At 41.6% G+C, this 21,884-nt stretch overlaps 1 protein-coding gene across 1 annotated transcript in view; it reads right to left on the reverse strand.

The window, feature by feature from the left end:
- Window positions 1-5,256: 5,256 nt before the first annotated feature.
- The window catches only part of SGPP2 (sphingosine-1-phosphate phosphatase 2), a 67,774-nt gene continuing 51,146 nt past the window's right edge, over window positions 5,257-21,884 (reverse strand). The window contains exon 4 of the mRNA XM_023541137.2: window positions 5,257-7,861. Within this exon, the coding sequence (XP_023396905.1) occupies window positions 7,310-7,861 (552 nt within the window). The 3' untranslated portion in view covers window positions 5,257-7,309. The remainder of the gene's footprint in view (window positions 7,862-21,884) is intronic.

Below are 21,884 nucleotides of genomic sequence, written 5' to 3' on the forward strand. Positions count from 1 at the left end.
GATTATAGGGCCCATTCAGCTCAGGCATTAAAGCAGCATCCATTGCCATCCTGCCCCACCCCAAAGATTTGAGGCCAGCTCTGTGTATGTTAAAGAGGTATTGACATTCTTTGAACACCTCCATGGGGGAAGAATCTGGTTTGTGTGCTCCCACCAATGGGACCCTTATGTCACAGCAAGAGAGAAAGAGCCAAGGCCAGATGTGTTGAGGGGGTGCGTTAAAGCAGCGTCACAGCCGGAACTCCTGGCTGCATCCTCGCTTTTCTTGTTGGTTTTTGCATACCATATAGACAGGTATGGAAAAGGAAAAAGGATTTTTGGGGCTTCATAGAGTTCCCCGGTCTCATATGGCTATAGTTTTAAGAATCTTACATTCTATTCATGGCCCACATTGAACTATCATTCTTCTTTAGATGCATCCTGTAAATTATTCAAGTCTGCATTACAGGTGTGCCCCAGTTTAAGAAAACAACAGATGCCTTGTGGCACGTGGGGTGCCCAAAATAATTAAGATCCTTATTTTTACAGAAATGAAGAATTGCCGTATGATGGTTCCACAGCAAACCCCTCGACGCACTTAAAATTCAAGTTTCCAAAATCAAGACAGAAGCACCTTTTAGGAAGACATCTATTGTCTAAAACGAGATCTGTCTACACCCTATTCCTCTTGAAGCCTCTTACTAGAGAACCCGGGCTTCACTCATCGTCCTTAAAGAAAGGCAAGGGGCATTCAGACACCCAGAGAAGAAAATCAGGATCATGACCAAATATTTAAAAAATGGAGTTTCACAGGCTCCTTGGGGAAACTGAGATAATTCAGGCTGGCAAGAAGACAGGGGCAGGCTGTGCTTATTAGGGGAGTAGGCTGAGCAACCAGCTGCTGCTCATCTCCACTGAGAGCAGAACAAATGACACAGGAATGAGGTCGTGTGTGAGTGGTTCAGAGACGGGAGAAGGGGCGAGTTCCCAGTGCAGACTGTAAAATATTCGAGAGAGGAACGATAAAGGACACTGTGATTTCACCTCTAGAAGTCACCTCCTCTGGAAGGCTCCCACAGATGCTGGAAACGGACAAATGGGCTTCTCATGATTCCGTCCTGTTCCGGAGCTTTGGCTCTGCAACGTCAAAGGCTCTTGCTCAACCTTTATTCCACCACCATCATCACTTAGTCTTAGATACAATCACTGCACAAGCTTTGTTTCTTATGTTTTTGTTGTAAAAGTTCAAGAGCTGGAGGTGTTTAGGGAAGTGCCTCTGACAAGCTGTTGCCTGTTGTTGTTAGCTGCCATCGAATTGGCTCCTGACTTATGTCAACCTCAGGCACGACGTAGTCATTGCAGATTGGACTGTTGTGATCCATAGGGTTTTCGCGGGCTGACGTTTCAGGAGTGTAATATCCTGTCTTAGGCTGGAAGCTCCTCTGAAACCTGTTCAAGCCTCCAGACAGGTGGGTGGCGGCGGTGCATAAGATGCCTTAGCTGGGATCTGCCCAAAATATTCCCTGTGTAAATCCCGTTGTTCGTGCAACACTTCTTCCATGAAGCCTTCCTTCAGTTACTGCAGCTTCCAAATCGAAATTCATCTCCCCTTCCTCTCAGTTCTCCCAGCATCAGTACTTTTTCTTTACAACCTTAACACTTTGGATCTCTGAAACTCTGTCTTCTCTCTCCTCTGAGAACTATACAGCAGGGTTGGGTCTCATTCAGCTTCACATGCGCACGGTACCCAGCATATCAGATATTAAATAGACACTTGTTCAAAGTATAAATAGAGTCCTAGACTTGGCCCTGCACATAAAATGTCAGCTTTCTATACCATCTCAAAAAGCAAATTTGGGCTGCTTAACCCATTCCTAAGGTTTTTCACTGTGCGGATCATAACCAATCATGGATAACATTGCAGAGAATGGGAATTGCAGAACACTTGACTGTGCTCATGACGAACCTGTACAGGGATCAAAAGGCAGTCGTTCAAACAGAACAAGGGGATGCTGCATGGTTTAAAGTCAGAAAAGGTGTGCGTCAGGGTTGTATCCTTTCACCATACCTATTCAATCTGTATGCTGAGCAAATAATAGGAGAAGCTGGGCTATATGAAGAACAGGAGGGCGGAAGGCTCATTAACAACCTGAGTTACGCGGATGACACAACCTTGCTTGCTGAAAGTGAAGAGAACTTGAACCACTTACTGATGAAGATCAAAGACCACAGCCTTCAGAATGGATTATACCTCGATATAAAGAAAACAAACATACTCACAACTGGACCAATAAGCAACATCATGATAAACAGAGAAAAGATTAGGATTGTCAAGGATTTCATTTTACTTGGATCCACAATCAACACCCATGGAAGGAGCAGTCAAGAAATCAAAAGACGCATTGCATTGGGCAAAGCTGTTGCAAAGGACCTCTTTAAAGTGTTGAAAAGCAAAGATGTCACCTTGAAGACTAAGGTGCACCTGACCCAAGCCATGATGTTTTCAATCTCCTCATATGCATGTGAAAACTGGACAATAAATAAGGAAGACTGAAGAAGAAATGATGCCTTTGAATTGTGGTGTTGGCAAAGGATACTGAACATACCATGGACTGCCAAAAGAACAAACCAATCTGTCTTGGAAGAAGTACAGCCAGAATGCTCCTTAGAAGCCAGGATGGCGAGACTACATCTCACATAACTTGGACATGTTGTCAGGAGGGATCAGTCCCTGGAGAAGGACATCATGCTCGGTAAAATAGAGGGTCAGCGAAAAAAGGGAAGGCCCTGAACAAGATGGATTGACACAGTGGCTACAACTATGGGCTCAAGCATAACAATTGTGAAGATGGCGCAGGACCGGGCAGTGTTTCATTCCGACGTGCCTTGGGCCACTATGAGGTGGAACCGACTTGTCAGCACCTAACAACAGCAACAACCCGTTGCCAAAACCTGTTGCCGTCGTGTCTATTCAGAATTGTAGCAACCCTATAGGACAGAGCAGAACTGCCCCATAGGGTTTCCAAGGAGCAGGTGGTGGGTCTGAACCACCAACCATCTGGTTAGCAGCGGTAGCTCTTAACCACTGCACCACCAGGGCTCCTTAAAGGCAGAGCATATCTTTGTAATAATATGAATTTGAAATAGGGCTGTGTTCATTTGGCACAGCCAATAGTGAAGGCCTTAGCTGACTTAACTAGCGACACCTGTAACATTTACCTTTCAACCCGTGACAGCATTTATCTCTGCATATAGTATAAGCATCCTCCCTAGTATGAAGAAGTTTGAGGTGGTTTAAGAATGCCAGTGTACCACTTAATTCTTGTTAATCTCACCTGCGATGATCACCAACATTTGTACATGATTGAATTCTGACAGAAGAGAATTCTATGGCCTGCCATTAATTTTAGTCCCCTCTTTTCAGCAGATCCAATGAACCTACAGAAAAAGATCTAGGGGAAAAAAACCAAGGAAGCAGAGCACTGGCTTTAAGAGAATTTAATAATGTCATAATCGAGCAAAAGTAATTTTATTTTTAAAAAGAATACATTTACATACAGTATATAAGCAAAACAGCTGAAGGCTTCCGAAATAGAAACCCGAAGCATATGGTCCTGAAACACTATATGCTTTGATTATACTTGGGAAGCACGAGTTGCCTATTTGGGCAAGAAAATCCCATGTCACAGTGAGACCAGCAGGCATACTGTGGAGTGATTTCTGCCACCGCCATTTAAGAGTTTTTAGTTCAAGGGTCTCCTACGTTTTTCTTCTGCACATTATGTCACAGTGGAGGGCTGAGCAAAACTGGCACAAAAGGACAGCTGTTTAGAATGAAGTTTTCAGGAGCCACAGCCTGGCCCACAGGGGTAGCTGGTTAGGGGCAGGATGGGGGCAATTAGGAAAGAAACATTTCATTCTACCTGGCTCCTGGGGAGGCCAATACTGTCTTTTTTCCACAAATAACGCACCCACAAATAACATGCCCACACATACAACGCACGGAAATGATGAGATTAAGTAAAAGTTTTGGTATGGTGAGCCCACACATATACCATGCACGTCTCATGACATTTCCAGAATGACTCTTGGCCTCATTCACCTGTCCTCCCATATTGCAGGTAAATCATATTGTTCTGTTCATATTCTCTTGTTCTCTTCATTTACTTTAACCTCCTGCTTAAGTGTTTTTTTTATGTGTATAAAAAGTATAATAAAGGTATACGCCATGGTCAAGAAGTCATGGGTGGAGTTTCGTAGTCCCCTGGTAATCAGAAAGAATCATCGAAACCGTGCACTTGTTTCTATTAATCTGATAATTATAGGGCATTAGTTAAACATTTGAATGTAAAAACCTTACCAGATCGTCTTAAATGAAACCATTAGGTTATGTTAAAAAAAAGGTTATGTTAAGTCTGCTTATTTCATAGTTTCATTACGACTTCGTTGTGTCAATTGAAGTCAGCAACATGTAAAAAAAAATTGGCATGGCACACTTATGAAAATAACACACGGAAATAGGGGTTGTACAGTTGTCCAAAAACGTCTAACATGTATATTATTTGCCCCCCCCCAAAAAAAATTACGGTAATCCTGGGGGCTTTCGTGTCACAATTTCCAAACACAGGGTTGGCCAGACCAAAGGACCTAGCTCTATGCTGGATACATCACTGTAAGCTTGCATCCCATGGTCCTGGAAACTTGTAAATTGAATCTCCCAGACTCCACATCAGGAGAGGGGCTTTGGGCCAAGACTGAGGGCGAACCAGCAGGGGGCAGTCTTTCCCCAGAGAGAAAATCCAACTTCCCAAAGGAGACAAGGATCCTGGCCTGTGAGCCTGTAGGTGTGAGTCTGTGACAGTTAAAGAGAATTGCTGCGGGAGAAATGAGTGGAAGAATGCTGAACAAACAAAAGTTTGAATCACTTAACAACTGTCTTTCAACTAGTTTCTGCCTGATTCCAGGCCACAAAGCAGGAGTGCTTAAAAACTAAACCTTAACTTGGACTCCCCAATACATAATACCACTTATTCTCTAGTTGCTGTAATACGCTACTTTAAAAAGTGACCAACCATGACAAATCTTTGGATCATTCTTTAATGTACTGTTGCTAATATATTCATCCTCAACCTAAAGATAGTCGTAAAAACATCAATATTGTTGGGACTCAAAAGGGACAGTAGTAAAAAAAAAAAATTACGTATATATATATATATATGTATCACCAATACCCACTGCTGTGAAAATTCTGGTCCATCTTTTCAAAAGGTACAGCAGGAAAAGGTGACACATTTTCAGTTGGCTTCAGTCAACTAAAATCATTTTGTGTAAATATTATCCAGTGTTGTGCTCTCTGGTTTGGCAACTGGGGAGTCTGAGGAACATGACTGCACCTCATTTTCATCTACTGTCCTGAAGGAGCGGATCTAGGGTTGGGGTCTCTGTCAGGTAGGACTCCTCTTTCTCCTCAACCATGGTGCTACAAATACCGGTCAGAATTTGATGTAAAAACAGTCCAGTGGTAGGTCATTCTTGTTCCACCCTTCTAGTTATCAAAGATGTGAAGAACATTTTAAGGGAAAAATGCACGTTTTGCTAAAGATGACTCTTCTCAAAACCAAATGCATGGCTGTCGAGTGGATTCCAAGACTAGAACTGCCCCATAGGGTTTCAACGCTGCCAGTCTTTACAGAAGCAGGCTGCCACATCTTTCTCCTGCTGGACAGCTTGACGGGTTCAAGCTGTTGAGCTTTTGGTTACCAGCCAAATGTTTTAAACCATTGTGCCACCAAGACACCTCCATTTTTCTCACGGATAAGTCAAACAGCAAAAATCATCCCAACAATAAGGCCATGGAATATATTAGAAATCAGGAAAATGTGGTTTTCAGTTTTAACACTGGATGCAGAGAGAAGGGCTTGACTTTCAAGGAGTGTTAATTTTCCCCGAGGTGTACACATTATAAAACGTGGCTTCAGTGGCCCAGATACTATATCTCAAAAGAAACTCTGCTGCCTGTTTAAACTAACATTTAAAAAATTTATTGATACCTGTTTCTTAAGGAATGAAGAGGAGCCCTGGGAGAGAACCCTGTGGTGTCTGCATAATGACCACTTTCCTAACTCTAAGGAGGACTCTAGTGTAGACGGTGTTGTGTTTGGGTTGGCTTGTTTTCCCAAGAGAGGCTGAAGTGGTTCTTGCATTAATTACCCTTAAGATTGCCATGAGTTAAGAGTTGGAAAGTCAGGGAGGCCCTGATTCTATTTAGCAGACGAAAAACAGATTCATAGTAAGTAACTGAGAAATGGAGGAACAAAGTGAGGGTGGCCTTGTCAGGGTCAGTGTCAAGGTGACTTTGTCACGATCAAAGTCATGGTGACCTTATCAGGGTGACTGTGTCAGGAATGCCTGTCCTCTCTTTGTCAGGCCCCAGAACGGATTAAAGTCATTGTTCTACTGATGCACCTTTGTGGGCAGGTGATGGCACCTTCCAAGCTTCTAAGGAAGCAAAGGAAGCTGAAGATAGGCAGAGGGCTTGTCCCAGGTCAGTCTGAAGCAGGAGACAGCCAGATGTTCAGTGAACCCCAGACACATCCATGGGGTTTTCAACTTTTGGTGAAGGCTAGACACCACTTGCCTGCTGAGGTGGGAGCAGCCAGTTAGTTTTCCGGATCAGAAGAGTATGTAATGGTACCTGGAATCCTGCAGAATGTATAAAGAAGGAAAAGCAGATGCCTGTTTCAAAATGAATGCCTAAAAGAAGCAATGGCTCACGAGGAGAGGATTTTCCCCATTATCTCACAGCTCTGTCACCATCCTCAACCTCTTCACAGTCAGGTTTACTTCAAAGTGGCCTTGTCATGAGCCAGGCATGTCTAATTTGATTATAATGACAATCAGAGTCACCTTGTTGAAGGAATGCAGTTTTATATGGTGCCACCCTTTCTGCCACACCAAAGTTCCAGTTTTGGCGATGAGAGTCAGTGCCACTGTGGCTCTTCCTGAACTGTGCCACAATTCCTGCCAGCTCATGACTAGATCCAACACCTGTGCCATAGGGGGCTTGAGGGAACCCTTAAAGAACTTAGCTGTGGCTTTTAGCTTGGGTTCAATTGCAGCATAACCAGAAGCCTAATGGTCCCTATGAGTCCTTTTTTTTTTTTCCTTTTGCACAGTAGCATCATTTACCTCAGATATCAGCAACACAGAAATGCGGCCTAAGGTTTGTTTTTTTTTAAAGGAAAATGAGTTGTCAAGACTTGCCCACCTGGCAACTTTCCTATGTCTTGGCTCTTGCATTCACTGGGCTATTTTCCAACTGTTTGGGGGCTTACAGTAATCCCAAAAGCCTGTGTAGCATTGGCACAAACGTTGTAGCGCAGATGCCAACAGACGTGTAGGTAACAAACTTGTAAGGCACTTCAATTTCCAGTCTTCTCCTGGCCTCCTTGTTCCTAATGACCACCCTGAACCATGAGTATAATACTTGAAGTGAGAGATTTTGTACAAGCTGACGAACCAAGAGGATCAACCCAATTCCTACAGTATATTTGGTCAGACCCAAAACGAACATGTCAGTGGTGAGCGGAGGGATGTTCTGAACAACAGGGAGCGATTCAGTGGGCTTGGACACAAGCTGGAAAAAATGGTTGATCCAGAATCCTATGGTCACTCCAGCTCCAGCCGCAAGAATGGTGGTGGTGTCCGCTCTGGTCGGGCTGTAGCAGTCAGACACGGGGTAATGGTAACACAAGAAGAACGGCACGACTATGACACACACAGGCAAGAGGGGGCTGGCTGAGTCCAGGTGGTCAATTAGGGTCCAGGCAGGGTAGGTGAGGGCAATGAGCAGTGCAGTGATCAGGACGCCACCCAGCACGTCCTGCGAGAAGGAAAGACAAAAGAAAAACATAAGCTAGTGAGTGCTTGCTTGTATATCGGTAGAGTTTTGAGTCAAATACGGTTGATTCGGTTTAAAATACAATTTTTAAATTGCTTTATTTTACAGTACATGTTGAAAGAGTGTGTAAAGTTGTAAAAATTTAAAAATAGGAAAAAGTACAGACACAATCATGCTATTCACATTTTATGTATTTTTTTTCTAGTTGTTCTCTAGTTAAGAACAAATTCCATCTTTGTGTTCTTAATGCACAGCTATAATGACGTTGTCCCTTCAGTTGCATATCACTTTTATTTAGCATTACATCACAACTGTTGTCAGTCTTCAAAGACGTGGTGCCATCTCTTCTATGCAGGCAGGGGTTGGGTGTGCACGCTGGTTGGAGGGGAGGTTCCCTTCTCCGGGAGCCATGCTCACATAGCAGACACACGATGGTTACTTAACTAGTAACCAAAGCAGTTACTCTCAGGTCAACTCTGGCTCATGGTGACCCCGCACGTGTCAGGGCAGGACTGCGTGCTCCATATGGTTTTCAGCGGCTGAATTTTTTAGAGTCCTCTGGGTGGACTCTAACCTCCAACCTTTTGGTTAGCAGCCAAGTATATTAACTGTTTCTATACCCAGGGGACTTCATCTACAGCAGCAGGTGCTCAACAATATTATGCAGTGGCAATAAAAGAAGGTATCATCTTTTTCTATTTTTGTTTGGAATATCTTTGAGTGGAAATTTCTGTTAAAAATAAATAAATAAATACCCTTTGCCACTGAGTTGATTCTGACTCATAGTGACCCTTACAGGACAGGGTAGAACTGCCTCATAGGGTTTCTAAGGAGTAGCTGGTGGATCTGAACTGCCGACCTTTTGGTTAGGAGGCAAATGCTTAACCGCTGGGCCACCAGGGCTAGAAATTTCTGTTAGGGGTGGGGTAAAATACAGTTTTGAAGAAGGCGCAAAAAGGTTCACAGTGATCCTGTAGGTGCTTAGGGAAATTCATGTATTGTCATGTTTCTCTTGATGGCAGTCTGGCCTCCCTGGTCACGGAAGCTCAGAGTCCTGCTGGTGACATCTGATGCTCCTTTCTCTCATCAACTATTCCCATCAGTCATATACTCCACAGATTCCTCCTTCATTCATTCACAAGCTCCCTCAGTCTGCCCCCACTGCTGATGGCCCACTTTACCACCCAGACTTCAGACTGTCATTGCACCTCATGCCTGCCAACCTCTGTCCCCAAACATTCACTGGCTACCTTCTTGATGGACTCCGATGAGCAACTGTTCTCAAGCATTAACGTGCAGGAGAATCCCTACAAAGATGGCTAAAATGCAGATTCCAGGGTACTGCTCTTGGATTCTGATTAGAAATGGCCTAGGAGCCTGCATTTTATTTATTTATTTATTTTATTGTGCTTTAGATGAAGGTATACAGAGTAAATTAATTTCTCATTAAATAATTAATACACATATTATTTTGTGACATTGGTTGGCAACCACACAATGTGTCAACACTCTCCCCTTCTCAACCTTGGGTTCCCCAGTACCAGCTTTCCTGTCCCCTCTTGCCTTTATGTCCTTGCCCCTGGGCTGGTGTGCCCATAGGAGTCTGCATTTTAACACCCAAAGGTGATTCCAGTGCAAGGGGTCTAAATGGCAAACTCTAAGAAATACTGGCCTATAGGTTGGTAGTCATGGAGCCCTGGTGGTACAGTGGTTAAAGTGCTAGGCTGCTAACGGAAAAGGTCAGTGGTTCGAGCCCACCAGCAGCTCTGCATGTGAAAGATATGGCAGTCTGCTACCATAAAGATTACAGCCTTGGAAACCCTACGGGGCAGTTCTCCTCTATCCTATATGGTCATTATGAGTTGGAATAGACTCGAGGGCAATGGGTTTGAGTTTTTCTTCAGTATGTTCGTAGTCAAAGTCCTCCAGGGTAATGGTTTAATTAATCTATATTTCCAGTGTTCTCTCTCACTATTTTTCCATTTCAACTTTCCACTCCTGTCAAATAGGTCTAGTCACCTTTCCCCAACATGGCCAGTGCCATTTTATTATCATAATTTTGCATTTACGTACAGCACAGCTTAAGCATCTCTACCCATTAAGATCTCATCAGTCCTTCTGAGGCTCAGCTCCAAAGCTACTTCCTGTCCAAAATATCTTCATGTGTTAGCACAGCTGGAAATAACCTCTTCTTCTCCCTCTTCCTGAAATGAATGTTAAGGTACTTGCTTTGTATTACTCAGAGAGCCCTTACCTTAGGTTGTCTTTTTTGTTTGCTTTCTACTTTCTTTTTATATAATTTATTTTATTTTTCTTGTTCGGGATATACATAGCAGGACATACACCAATTCAACCGTCTCTACACACATGTATAATTCAGTGACATTGAACACACTCTTTGAGTTGTGCAAGCGTTCTCACCCTCCTTTCCGAGCTGTTCTTCCCTCCTTAACATAAACTCACTGCCCTCTAAGTTTCTTATCTAATCTTTCAAGTTACAGTTGTAAATTTGATCCCGTATAGGTACATCTTAGAAGAGCACAATGTTCAAGGCAGACATTCTTTAATAGTTAAGCTAAACTACTCTTAGGTTAAAAGAAGATTTCAGAGGATATTTTTGGTTTAAGGTTTAAAGATTATCTCAGGGCAATAGTTTCAGTGGTTCATCCATCCTCGTTGGCTCCAGAAAGTCTGGATTCCATGAGAATTTGAAATTCTGTTCTGCATTTTCCCCCTTTTCCTACATTGCCTTTTGCCACAGTTTATGTATTCACATGCCTGCACCCCTGAGTTGATTTTCAGACTCTGGTCAGAGGAGCTGAGTGTCTTGCATCTTTGCATTCTTCCTCAAAGCCCCTAGCACGGTGCTCGATACATAGCTGATGTTCAGTTATAGTCTTGGCTCCAATGTGACAAACCTTACCTTTCTCTTATTCTGAATATCTATGATATTTAGCACTCACCATTTCAATACCAAAAACAAAAACCAAACCCATTGCAGTCAAGTCAATTCGGACTCACAGTGAACCAACAGTACACAAACAAACATTCGTCTCTCTTTCTTCTGTCTTCCTTTGCAAATGCAGTTACCAAATTCCAACACATCTGACTGGAATATTCTTTCTGAACTAATTCTGTTTATTTTTAATGCATAAGGAGACTAGATTCTTTTGGTCCAGAGCCCCAGCATTTCAGGGAAAAGTTAACTTTAGCCAACATGGCTGCTGGTGTATATTTTTTTCCTTCTGGCAACACAGTTAGGTTTTCAGCCATACAAGGTACTATCGTAATAAAGACATTTAGGTATTTCTGACAGGAAAATGCTTGAACTATAGCTAATAAGCCTTGTAACTTGGGGCTCTAAATTTCTTATAACAAAATTATTCTACATACCTTCTAAAAACAAAGACTATAACGCTTGAAAATTCAGGGACAACTTTTTACATTAATTTTTTTTAAACCCACTAAACTCACGGAAACTATAAATGCTCACTAAACCAAATCTCTATCTGTAAATTGGGCCTGCTGTGTTGATTTTCCTAAATTCGGAACTAGGAGGTTATTTCTTTGGAATTGCATGGTCACGTGTTTGGCATGGTATGTAAGAGCTGCGGAAAAAGATTTCACAATTTTACAGAACAGCAAAGGCAAGCTGTGGGAGAGAGACAGTGCCAACAGAACAGAGGGACAGCGCAACACAGCACAGGGGTACCGGTGGGAGCCACTGGCTGGGGCTGGGATAATTCCCCTATGAGTCAGAATCGCCTCGATGGCAATGGGTTTAGCTTTTTTTTTTGAACAGGTGGATGGGGCGGCTGGGAGGCAGAGAGGAGAGAAGAAAGGGTGTATGCGGTTTATAGGGAGATATAAATTGAGGATAGTCAAAGATAATGGTGCAAAAAACAAATTCAAATCTCTTGTCCACAGAAAAATATAATTTGACTATAAAGTCTTCAAACAGAGTAGAACTTCCCTATAGGGTTTTCTAGGCTGTAATCTTTATGGGAGCAGATCAGCAGGTCTTTCTCTCACAGAGCCGTTGGGTGGGTTTGAATCATTAGCCTTTCGGTTAGCAGCTAAGCGCTAAACTTTTGCATCACCAGAGCTCCATATTCAAACACTAAGAGCCAGTAATTCTACCCTCAGGAATTTGTTCTAAGAAAATAATCAGAGAAAATAATTTAAATGCTCACAAAGGTTTACTTATAGGGATAACTCAAGTTGTTGAGTTATTTCAACGCATACCAATTAAGTCCAAAAATTAAATATATGTTCCAATACAGAAAAGTCAGAAAATACAAACAGAAATGACATAAAGAATGCAGCATAAATTATAATTAAAAAAATCTGAAAAGCTATAATCAAGCATATGATAATGTTGTTTACACCAAAAATCAGGACAAAAATATACAGCTTTCTTATTTAATAATACAGCATAAACATTTTCCATTTGAAGAGATACAATTCAGCAACCTCATCTGTTTATGGTTGCAATATGTGAGCTGTATCAAGCAGAGTACAAACTTTCTGTAAAGACTGACACTACTTTTATATAAATGAACACTTGTATGCATGGGGAAAATACCAGAAGGAAATAAACTGAAATGTTAAGGAGTTTTTATTTCTTCTATTTGGATATTACCCAGGACTACTTTCTTTTTTATGCTCTGCAGTATTTTTCAATTTTTCTACTGTCAACGTCTGTTATTTTAATCGTAATAAGAATGCAATCAAGGAGAAGACCTCAGGATGCCAAACAAAATCAGAATGTTTCAATACAGACTAAAACAAAAATAATCAGCCAATTCTTGTAATTTTCACATCACACCAAAAATCTTCACGATAATCAACACAGGTCTTAGGATTCCTCCAGGGTCTAACCCAAACCCAGTGCATCTAAGTAACATTGAAAATAAAGGTACAAAAGAGGCATTGCCAGCACTACGTCAAAGATTGTACTGTTTGAAGCATAATCAACCTTTAATTCAATCTACCAGCCAAGGTTTAAGTGAAGCCTTTCAAATTATTGGGCGGGGGGGGGGGGGGGCGGGGAAGCTATGAAACTAACATTTTCCAAAGTTAAAACGCAGAAAAAGCTAAATCCCTTTGATTTTTGTACCTAGTCTCATTTTCAATTATAAAACTTGGCATTTAGAAGAAAGCTTGAGCTTTATTATGTCTCATTCTACGAAACAACAATAAAGACAATCTAAAATGTTTAGAAAAGAATGCTAATAGAGCTATCCGAAACATCAGAACAAATTGTAGTAAATGCTTATATAAACACATAAAACAGTGTTGTTTTTAGTCAAACCCAAATGCTCTGCCTTTTGGTAAACATCTGTAGATATTTCAACAGCAGGCCCTAACCCTGAGAACTCCCAACATTTATGAATTCTGACCCTACAGCCCGTTCCCAAATACACTTTACTGCAACACATTTACATTCTATCTCCGAAACTCTTCTCTGAAGAATGCTATTGAGCAGAACAACACAACACAAGGTTAGCTAGCTAGAAAGAAGAGGGGAGAACAAACCCATTCATTCAATTGTTAGGAAAGAATGCATTCAGATCTTGGAACTATTTATGCAGAGAACTCTACGATTCCGGGATCTTCCCCTCTGCCAGGTCCCCTGCTGAGAGCATGAAGGGCCTTCTCTGCCACCGGCTGCCTTCTCAGCGCGAGCTGAAGCCAGGAGCAGAGCAAAAACCAAGGCCTGCTTCTTGGAGACGCACTTCCTGCTCTGAATGCAATCAGACACTGACACTAAAGAAAATAAGACAAACAACCCTCCTACCACTATTCTAGAAAATACGTTTTAGTTATAGGTTAGTCAGTGTTGCCTAGTTAACACACTCGAATATTTATTCTTTTCCTAGCACGCTAGCTCACAATGAATTTGCTTTTTGAGAGTAAGGCAGATGAGATTCAATAGAAGCCAAATGGCAAGAGGGAAGCAACATTGTTCATGAATATGAATATAAATGATTACAGAGAGAAACCTACACGTTATGCAATTAGCATATGCATAGGGGAGAAAAACTGAATGCACCAGCCCTAAAACATGAATTTCCTACTGAAGCACACAGCTGCCCATAGAGATCAGTGGAAAGCAGGAAGCCGGAAGCAGATTTACCTTCCACGTGGTGTCGGAGAACCTCCTGATATTAACAGGTCTTTGGGTGGGTACTAGGTCATCAATATCCTTTCTTTCTTTTCATGATTGTTCTCTGAGCCACTTTAGATAACCTAGCACTGCTCCAAACCTAGGACTAAGGACTGCTGGGGATGAAAGTCTATGGTTATAAAGACAAGCCTTAGAAAAAGACTTTTAGAAAACTCACTGGAGCTCGGTCGGTAGTAACAAGTATGTGAGGTGTATTTCAGAAAAAGTTTGTCACTTTCCACCTTCCAAAATTTTAGAATAAAATCACTTGGAAGGTAGCCACATTTCAGCCTGTGTTGAAAATTACATTGGCATTTTAAAAAGGAAATGATTTTTTATACGTGTGTTAAGATAAATTACACAAATCTTGGACATAAGGTAAAACCTCATTTCAATGTCATACGAGGGCAAAGACCACTGAGAATTACAGAGGGGAAAGCAATGGGTTCAACTCAGTTTTTTGTCTGGTAGAAATGCAAATAATGTCTGTTCAGTGGACAGACATTGCATAAACACTACAGTTTGTTGCCCTGTAGGACATCAACCAGTTTTGTCTATAACCCAGGAATCTTCATGTAATGTTTCTTTATTCTATCGTCTATGAATATTTAGCTCTTCTTAACATTTTACTGGTTCCTTCGTTAATTACTGAGTCGACTAAAACCTTTGACACATGTTCATTTTACATTTGGACAAGTTATGCTTTTAAACTCCTGAAAATGATGCTCTAAGCCTATTGCCAGAGTCGATTCTGACTCATGGCGACCCCGTGTGTTACAGAGTAGAACTGCTCCATACAGTTTTCTTGGCTGTGATCTTTACTGAAGCAGTTTGCCAGGCTTTTCTTCTACAGAGCCACTGGGTGGGTTTGAACTGCCAACCTTTAGGTCAGCAGCCAAGGGCAAATTGCTTGAGCTACCCAGGCTCCTCTAATTATACTCTAGCAAGTAGATAATTATTTCAGTGTTTATTCACGTGGCTAAATGTTTATAAAGAAAATTATCCTGAATGATTAGATATGCATATTTTCTATGAAAATAATTGGAATTTAATCTTATCCTCCTTTGGATAGTCTCTTTAAATAGCACTGGTGTGTCAAAAAAGTAGTAAGGCAAGTATTGTTTCTTAATGTGATAGCATAATGTAATCACAATGTAATATCAATATTAACTAGAAAGATATTTGAAATACTGTGTATTTCTCAACTTTATTCCACATACAGCATGATTTAGGAAGTAATCCCTTGTTTGTCTTGGCTTCAAAGAATCTAACAAGTCCAAACAGTAGGTCTTCATTTAACAGACAGAACTTCCCCACCCATAATTCCCACTAATATGAAAATTCTACCTATAATGAATCAGTGTGTTTGGCAGGTCAATGGGATTAGGACACCAGATCAAACAAACTTCCAGGCAGGTTATAACATCATCCTTGACAACTGCGAGGCAGCTTGCAAGAATGACAAGTACAGGGATGAGCCATCTGCTAGGAGGCACGAAAGACACTGTCAAACATTTAAGCGATTTTTCTCAAATCTGGGTGGGCAGAGGGGCCTCTGTGTAACAAGAGAGCAGAAGAAAGTCATGTTCAATGTAATGTAATTGTTAAGCAGGCCCAGGCAGGTTGGATTTTAGTTGGCATTGACACTATATTTGCTGGGGTTGGGGTGTAGATTGTTTCAAGGCTTTTAAAACTGTCTTGTACATCGAATCAGCTGCGGAGCTTGTTCAATGCAGGTTCTGATTCAGTAGGTCCAGGTGGGGCCTGACAGCCTGTTTCTAACATGCTCGCGGGTGATCTGATGCTGCTGGTCCTCCGACCATACTGTGAGTGGCAAAGACTACCTTGCCTCCCTAAATAGAGGCCACTGTGGGCTCCTCAGCTGAGTGTAGCATGTCAGTGCTTCTGGCACACTTTCTTGAAACACACATAAAAGGATAAAAAATTACCCAATTATATTAGTGCCGTGCTTGGAAGTGATATTTATAGCCTGTGAATAAAACGATCTTCCAATATAGAAACACAATGAAACCTGTGAGAGCTGGAACTCAACAGGACTGCCTTGTTTTTCCGGGTCTTGCAAGTTTTCTGTCTTCGCTGGGTACAGTCTTACCACTTTTCTACTGCTCTCTATGAGTGGAAAATATTTGAGTTTTCCTTCTCTGACAGGTTTCTGCCTTACAGAGGTTCCGGCCTGCACAGGCTTTACTGTCCTAGGTGAAAGTGGCACAGGAGAAAGAGCTGACAATTCTTTGTTGACCTGGTGGCCTGGGTGCTCACGTTAGAGGCAAAGGAAAGCTATGCCAGGCCTTTGTTGGTGACACTGAGGGATACTGGCTCAAACCACTGAGGTCTGGCTCCCTGTCCAAAGACAGAATTCCTGGAGGGAATTCTTTGCAGGTCTTATTCTGTATTAGGAGCTGGAGATAACTGGAGATTTAAAAAAAAAAAAAAATCAGTCTTGCTTCGCTGTTACACTGAAGTCAAATGTGGCCATGTTCTGCCTTTGATGAGGCTGGGCAATTTCAATTACAGCAACTGTCACTCCCTGTCATTAAGTATGTTCCCAAGTGAGAAGAAGGTAAAGTGACTTTACTATAATGGAAAAATGAGGTTCAAGATACAATGAGGTACAAGGTTGTGGTACTGGGGTAATACTTTGTTTTTATGATGTGGTGAGAACTCAGGGGTATGGTATGGAAATCAAACTGTGCAACAGACCTATGCCTTACACATGAAATCATTTTATGGAGGTTTCAGGGATTTAAAAAATCATATGAACTAGAGTAGTTACAGGAAACCCTGTGTGCATTTAAAAATATTATACATAAAATGTTTATTTCCTTCCCCAAGTTTTAAGGAGCCTTCCCACAAATATACATGAATGTAGATCCCAGGAGTATTTTTAGATTAAAATTAAGTTCTAGACCTTTAGCTGATTTTCAGAGCACAGATGCAAACTTGCCTTTTCTGTACCTGTCTATGGCACCCCAACTAATACTCACCAGACCACCTTCCACAATTTTAGAAAAAATGCCTACCTTGAAGGTGACCATACTTAAGCCTTCATTGGAAATTATGCTGACGTTTTTAATAGACAATGGTTTCTGTACATGTGTGATGAAAAATTACACAAGTCTTGGACATAGGGTTAAAACCTCATTTCGGCGTCATATGAGGGCAAAGGCCGCTGCGGATTACAGAGGGGAAAGTAATTTTTTGAACTCATTCCTACCAGAATGAGAATATGATATGGAAATGGTAACCCCAAAGGTTTACAGTTTGTTGCCATGTAGGACAGTGATCAGTTTTTTATATAACCTACACACTTTTCATGTAATATTTTATTAAACTGCCTATAAATATTTAGCTCTTCTTAACATTTTACTGGTTTTCTCATTAATTAATGAGCTGAGTAACACCTTTGGGATGTGTTCATTTTACATTTGGACAAGAGTTATGATTTTACCTTTCAAAAATTACTATTTTACCCAAATAACACGTGCCTTCTATATTTGCTTGCTGACCATGCCCTCCCCCGTGAGGTATTTTGATAAATGCCTCCATGCCAATTTTTTTTACATGTCGCTGTAAAAAAGAAAAAAAAAAAATTAGCATAGCATGCTTACAAAAATACCTTGGGTGGCGGGACATGTTATTTGCGTAAAATTATGGTATACTCTAAACTCACTGCTGTCGAGTGATTCCAACTCATGTGACCCCATGTATTACTGAGAACTGCTCCATAGGGTTTTCTTGGCTGTAATCTTTACGGATGCAGTTCGGCAGGACCTTCCTCCACGGAGCCGCTGGGTCAGTCCGAATCTCCAACCTTTAGGTTAACATTCGATTACATGTCTTGGTAATGAGGCCGATTCTTGGGCAGTTTCATGGCTGTGATGGATAAATACTCCATCTGCCCTTGGTGACTAGCTGGACACTGATATTTCTCTCCACAAGTGACTTGGCCCAGCTAACTCTCCAAAGGTGTATTCCTCATTTTCAAAGAGCACCACAGAGAAGGGAAGGATGGATATTAATTCTGGTGAGAACTTGGTTCTACTTTTCAATTAGATTTGGGAGGTAGGACTATAAAGACTAAAAAATTTTAGAAATCAACAGTTCACAGGATTTAAAACTGATTCTCAAACAAACAAAAAAAAAGACAAAATCTCTTTGAAACTCATGTATTTGTATTATTGCCCAAAACTCAAATTAAGTGTTGTTCTGTTAAAAAATGATACAGAGTGAGGAAGGAAGTCATAAGAAATGTAACTGTCATCAGGGTAAAGCCTAAAATCTTCCTTCTCTTCTAGAAAACCCTCACATAAAGGCTTTGCGAACGAAGCGAATAATGCTGCCAGGTGCCATCGAGTCAGTTTCGACTCACAGGGACCCAGGCGACAGAGCAGAACTGCCCCGTAGGGCTTCTAGGCTGTAGTCTTTATGGGAGTAGATTGCCAGGCCTTTCTCCCACAAACCCGCTGAGTAGGTCCGCATCTCCAGCCTTTCAGTTAGCAGGCCGTCACTTAACTGTTGTAGCACAAGGGATCCTGGAAATGAATAACAGAGCTCAGAAAATTATTTACTCATCATTCATGCAGTAGCTATCATGTGCTTTTTTTTTCTTAAATTGTCTATTATATACCAAGAAATACACTAAGATAGAAGAAGAATAAGATAGTCCCTTTTCATTAAAAAAAATAATAATAGGTTTACTACCCGGAGCAAAGGAGAATGAAGAACGCCAAAGACATATGGTAAAGATGGGCCCAAGAGGCAGAAAGGGCCACATAAACCAGAGACTCCATCAGTCTGAGACTGGAAGAACTAGATGGTGCCCAGCTACCATCGATCACTGCCCCGACAGGGATACAACAGAGAATCCCTGATGGAGCAGGAGGACAGTGGGATGCAGTTCTCAAATTCTTGTAAAAAGATCAGGCTTAATGGTCTGACTGAGACTGGAGGTCCCTGACGGTCATAGTCACCAGACCCATTGTTAGCCCAAGACTGGAACCATTCCCAAAGCCAACTCCCCAGACAAGAATTAGACTAGACTATAAGACAAACAATGACACTGGTGAGGAGTGAGCTACTTGGGTCAAGTAGACACATAAGACTACGTGGGCAGCTCCTGTCTGGTGGCAAGATGAGAAGGAAGAGGGGGACAGAAGCTGGTTGAATGGACACAGGGAATACAGGGTGGAAAGGAGGAGTGTGCTGTCTCATTAGGAGGAGAGCAGCTAGGAGTACGTCGTAGCAAGGTGTGTATAACTTTTTGTATGAGAGACTGACTTGTTTGTAAACTTTCACCTAAAGCACAATCACTCAATCAATAAATAATTAATAGGTTTACTGTTTTTGTGAATCAAGTGAGGCTCACTCTAAAAAATGCTTTTCAGAGCCCTCTGTACGTAACCCTGCTTACACAATTTTACAACCAATGGCAACATCCTATACAAGTTCTTCTGGGATTGGCTATTAGCAATATGTCATAGATATCTGTTCATGAAAACAGCACCACATTATTTTAATGGCTGTATAACAGTCTGCTCTGTTGAAATATCATACTTTATTTAACGAGATCTGATTCATGAACATTTACCGTGTTTTCATTGCTTGCTATTAAATGCATTAATGAACACCCTGTAGTGGTAGTACAGAGTGGTAACTAAAAGCACAGATTTGGAAGCTGAGTGAGATAAGTCAATCAAAAAAGGACAAATATTATATGAGACCACTACTGTAAAAACTCATGGAAAGGTTTACACACACAAAGAAATAATTTTTGATGGAGGAGAGGGGAGGGGAGGGGAGGGGAGGGGAGGGGAGGGGAGGGGAGGGGAGGGGAGGGGAGGGGAGGGGAGGGGAGGGGAGGGGAGGGGAGGGGAAGGTGGGAATGGAAAAATACTAAATAGGCAATAGATAAGTGGAGGGTAAGATGGTACACAATACTGGGGAAGCCAGCACAACTTTGTACAAGGCATGGTCATGGTAGATCCATAGACACATCCAAACTCCCTGAGGGACCAAATTGTTGGGCTGAGGGCTGTGGGGACCATCTAGCTCAGTTGGCATAACATAGTTTATAAAGAAAATATTCTACATTCTACTTTGGTGAGTAGCGGCTGGGGTCTTAAAAGCCTGTGAGTGGCCATCTAGGATACTCCCCTGGTCTCACCCCTTCGCTAGCAAGGAAGAATGAAGAAAACTAAAGATACAAGGGAAAGATTAGTCCAAAGGACTAATGGACCACATCTACCATGGCCTCCACCAGACTGAGTCCGGTACAACTAGATGGTACCCAGCTACCGCTACTGACTACTCTGACAGGGATCACAATAGAGGGTCCTAGACAGAGCTGGAGAAAAACATAGAACAAAATTCTAACTCAAAAAGAAGTCGAGGATTGCTGGCCTGACAGAGATTGGAGAAACCCTGAGAGTATGGCGCCCAGACATCCTTTCGGCTCATAATGAAGTCATTCCTGAGTTCACCCTTCAGCCAAAGATTGGACAGGCCCATAAAACAAAATGAAGACTAAAGGGGCACACCAGCCCAGGGGCAAGGACTAGGAGACAGGAGGGGACAGGAAAGCTGGTAATAGGGAAACCAAGGTTGAGAAGGGAAAGTGTTGATAAGTCGTGGGGTTGTTAACCAGTCATAAAACAGTATGTGTACTAATTGTTTAATGAGAAACTAGTTTGTTCTGTAAACCTTCCTCTATAGTACAATTAAAATAAATAAATAAATAAATAAATCTCTCATTCCCAGGACAGGGGTGGGGGGGAGCAAAGATTTTGGAGTCAGACTGCTTGATTTTAAATCTTAATTCAGTTCCTAACCAGCTATGTAACCTTGGCCAGGTTACCTGACCTCTCTGTGCTTCATGTGTAAAACCCGGATAGTAACAGGGCCCCCTCATGTGATTGCTGTTTACCACCCTATGCAGTATCTAATATATGTAAAGCTCTGAGAATGCCACCTAGCAAATCCTAAGTGCTCTACAAATTGTTTGCTAGTATTATATTTACTGTTACATGTGTTCTTTAAGGTAAACCCCCAGAATGGGCTAGAAGCCTAAAAGGCTATAAATGTACAATTTAGGTCTTAATACATTTTGCAAAATACACTTCAGAAAGCCTATACCAATGATTTATCCATAAGTTTAAAAACAGTAATCCTTGCTTGGCAGGAATGTGATCTGGAAACTTGTTGCCAATCTGACAAAGCTGGTTGCACTGATTTAGTGTATATTGTGGGCAAATGGATAGGATGGTACAGTGGTTAAGTGCTAGGCTGCCAACTGAAAGGTCAGCAGTTTGAAGGTTGACAGTTTGAACCCACCGGCCGCTCCATGGGAAAAAGATGTGGCAGTCCACTTCTGTAAAGATTTCAGCCTTTGAAACCCTATGGGGCAGTTCCATCTTGTCCTGTGAGTTGGAACTGACTCGATGGCAATGGGTTTATGTTTGTTGTTAGGAATATATACCATGAGCAGTTCTTGCTGGAAATTGTGCTAAGCCCTAATTTTGATTTGATTAATACAGAACCATAAAGTACCTTCAATTTCCCTTTATACCATCCCAACAAATGGCTGTCTGAACCTCTTCTATGGTAAATAATAATTTATTTTCTCCTAAAAAAAAAAAAAAAAAGTGGCTGAAGGTTTTACCATGAGTACTTATGGCTTCTGAAACCAGAAATAATTCTCTATTTTCACAAAAGGGTAAAAGTATTTCTCTCCAGGGTAAACAGAAACCAGTGGACATAAGAACATGGTGACTGGTGCTCAGAAACCCAACCGAATTCCCTTTTCATCTCGGGATCTTC

Source organism: Loxodonta africana, chromosome 6 (assembly GCF_030014295.1).
Source record: "Loxodonta africana isolate mLoxAfr1 chromosome 6, mLoxAfr1.hap2, whole genome shotgun sequence".
NCBI lineage: Eukaryota > Metazoa > Chordata > Mammalia > Proboscidea > Elephantidae > Loxodonta > Loxodonta africana.